This window comes from Myotis davidii, unplaced genomic scaffold (assembly GCF_000327345.1).
Source record: "Myotis davidii unplaced genomic scaffold, ASM32734v1 scaffold8, whole genome shotgun sequence".
Classification (NCBI taxonomy): Eukaryota; Metazoa; Chordata; class Mammalia; order Chiroptera; family Vespertilionidae; genus Myotis; species Myotis davidii.
The window spans coordinates 1,922,477-1,924,287 of NW_006299520.1; the positions used below are offsets into that span (position 1 = coordinate 1,922,477).

The 1,811-nt window shown below is 46.4% G+C and overlaps 1 protein-coding gene across 1 annotated transcript in view; it reads right to left on the reverse strand.

The window, feature by feature from the left end:
* The window catches only part of CEP126 (centrosomal protein 126kDa), a gene marked incomplete at its 5' end in the record, with an annotated part of 58,487 nt that overhangs the window by 15,006 nt on the left and 41,670 nt on the right, over nucleotides 1–1,811 (reverse strand). The window contains one exon of the mRNA XM_006775258.2: nucleotides 1,373–1,485. Coding sequence (XP_006775321.1) covers nucleotides 1,373–1,485 — 113 coding nt within the window. The remainder of the gene's footprint in view (nucleotides 1–1,372; nucleotides 1,486–1,811) is intronic.

A 1,811-nucleotide genomic window follows, 5' to 3' on the forward strand; every position in this document is an offset into this window, starting at 1 on the left:
AGCTTCCTCTCTCGGCCCCGCCACCATGGCGTTGTCCTAAAGGTCTCCCAGTCTAATTAGCATATTACCCTTTTATTAGTATAGATATCTATTTCAAACAGCCATATGAAACTTCCTATTCTTTTGTTATTGATTATTGATAGGGATATGTCCATTATGAACTTCAAGGTCCACTATAGAAGATCCTCAATGGTAAATGTCTTTTAAATAGTATACCTCAAACAAATTCATTATCAATATCTGCTGAGGCCTGTATAACATCCTATTTTTCTTTTTACCATGTCTTCGAGAAGCTCAGACCCAAATAGGATATTTAAACACAGGGAACTATATTAGTCTTTATGATTAGCATACTTGCTTCCTCTACCCATGCATGTAATTTTGTAATATATATTTAAATAACTTTGCTGGGAATAACCTCAGTTTTCCCCCAGAGTTGACCATCCTATATAATAAAAGCCTAGGTGGGGTTGCGCGATGTCACCACAAGATGGCCGCTGTGATGTCATCACAAGATGGCTGCCAAAAAGATGGCCGCCACAAGATAGCCACTACAAGATGGCCAGCAGGGGAAGGCAGTTGGGTGTGACCAGGCCTGCAGGGGAGGGCAGTTAGTGGCAACCAGGCCTGCAGGGGAGGGCAGCTGGGGGTGACCAGGCCTGCAGGCGAAGGCAGCTAGGGGTGACCAGGCCAGCAGAGGAGGGCAGTTAGGGGCAACCAGGCCGGCAGTAGAGGGTAGTTGGGGGCCATCAGGCTGGCAGGGGAGGGCAGTTGGGGGCCATCAGGCCAGCAGAGGAGGGCAGTTGGGGGCAACTAGGCCAGCAGGAGAGGGCTGGGGGTGATTGGACTGGCAGGGGAGGGCAATTGGGGGCAATCGGGCCAGCAGAGGAGGGAAGTTGGGGGCGATTGGACTGGCAGGGGAGGGCAGTTGGAGGGATCAGGCCGGCAGGGAAGCAGTTAGGCGTCAATCAGGCCGGAAGGGGAATGATTAGGGGGCAATCAGGATGGCAGGCAGAAGCGGTTAGGGGCAATCAGGAAGGCAGGCAGTGAGCGATTAGGAGCCAGCAGTCCTGGATGTTGAGAGGGATGTCTGACTGCCGGTTTAGGCCTGATCCCAGATTGGAGAGGGTGCAGGCTGGGCTGAGGGACTATCCATGCACAAATTTCATGCACCAGGCCTCTAGTATAGCAAATAAATTATAGTACAGCAAGCTCCTAGCATAGAAATTCCAAGGCTGCTTGACTTTGGGCATACTTATATTTCTGTTGTGGGGCATAGTTTACAGCAAGAGCAGAGTCCTTGAACAGAACAGTCTGTTTTCCAAGCTATTTTCCACCATTCAATAGAAATTTTTACTAATAATGTACTTACATTCATTTGCTCACTGCACTTCTGTCCTACAGATCCAGGGTTTTGTTTTCTCTGCTCTAAAAGATTTCTTTGTTTATTTTCAACAATTCGTTTTCTTCTCATAACAGTAGAATCTTAAATAAATGCCAGCACAATATCAAATTTATACTAGTAAGTAGTACATCCACCATAAACTTCCAAATTATCTTCAAACATCACAGAAAACTCTGTTTCATTCAGTCAGCAAACTATTATTGTTTTACCTACTATTCTCTAACATGGCACAGTTACAATGATGAATTAAACAAAATCTCTGCTGGGTTCTGGCTGAGTAGCTCAGTTGCTTAGAGCATTATCCCCATATGCCAAGGTTGTGGATTCATCCCAGTCAGGACACATACAGGATGCAACCAATGAATGCATCAACAGATCTCTCTCTCTCTCTCCCCTTTCCTCTTTC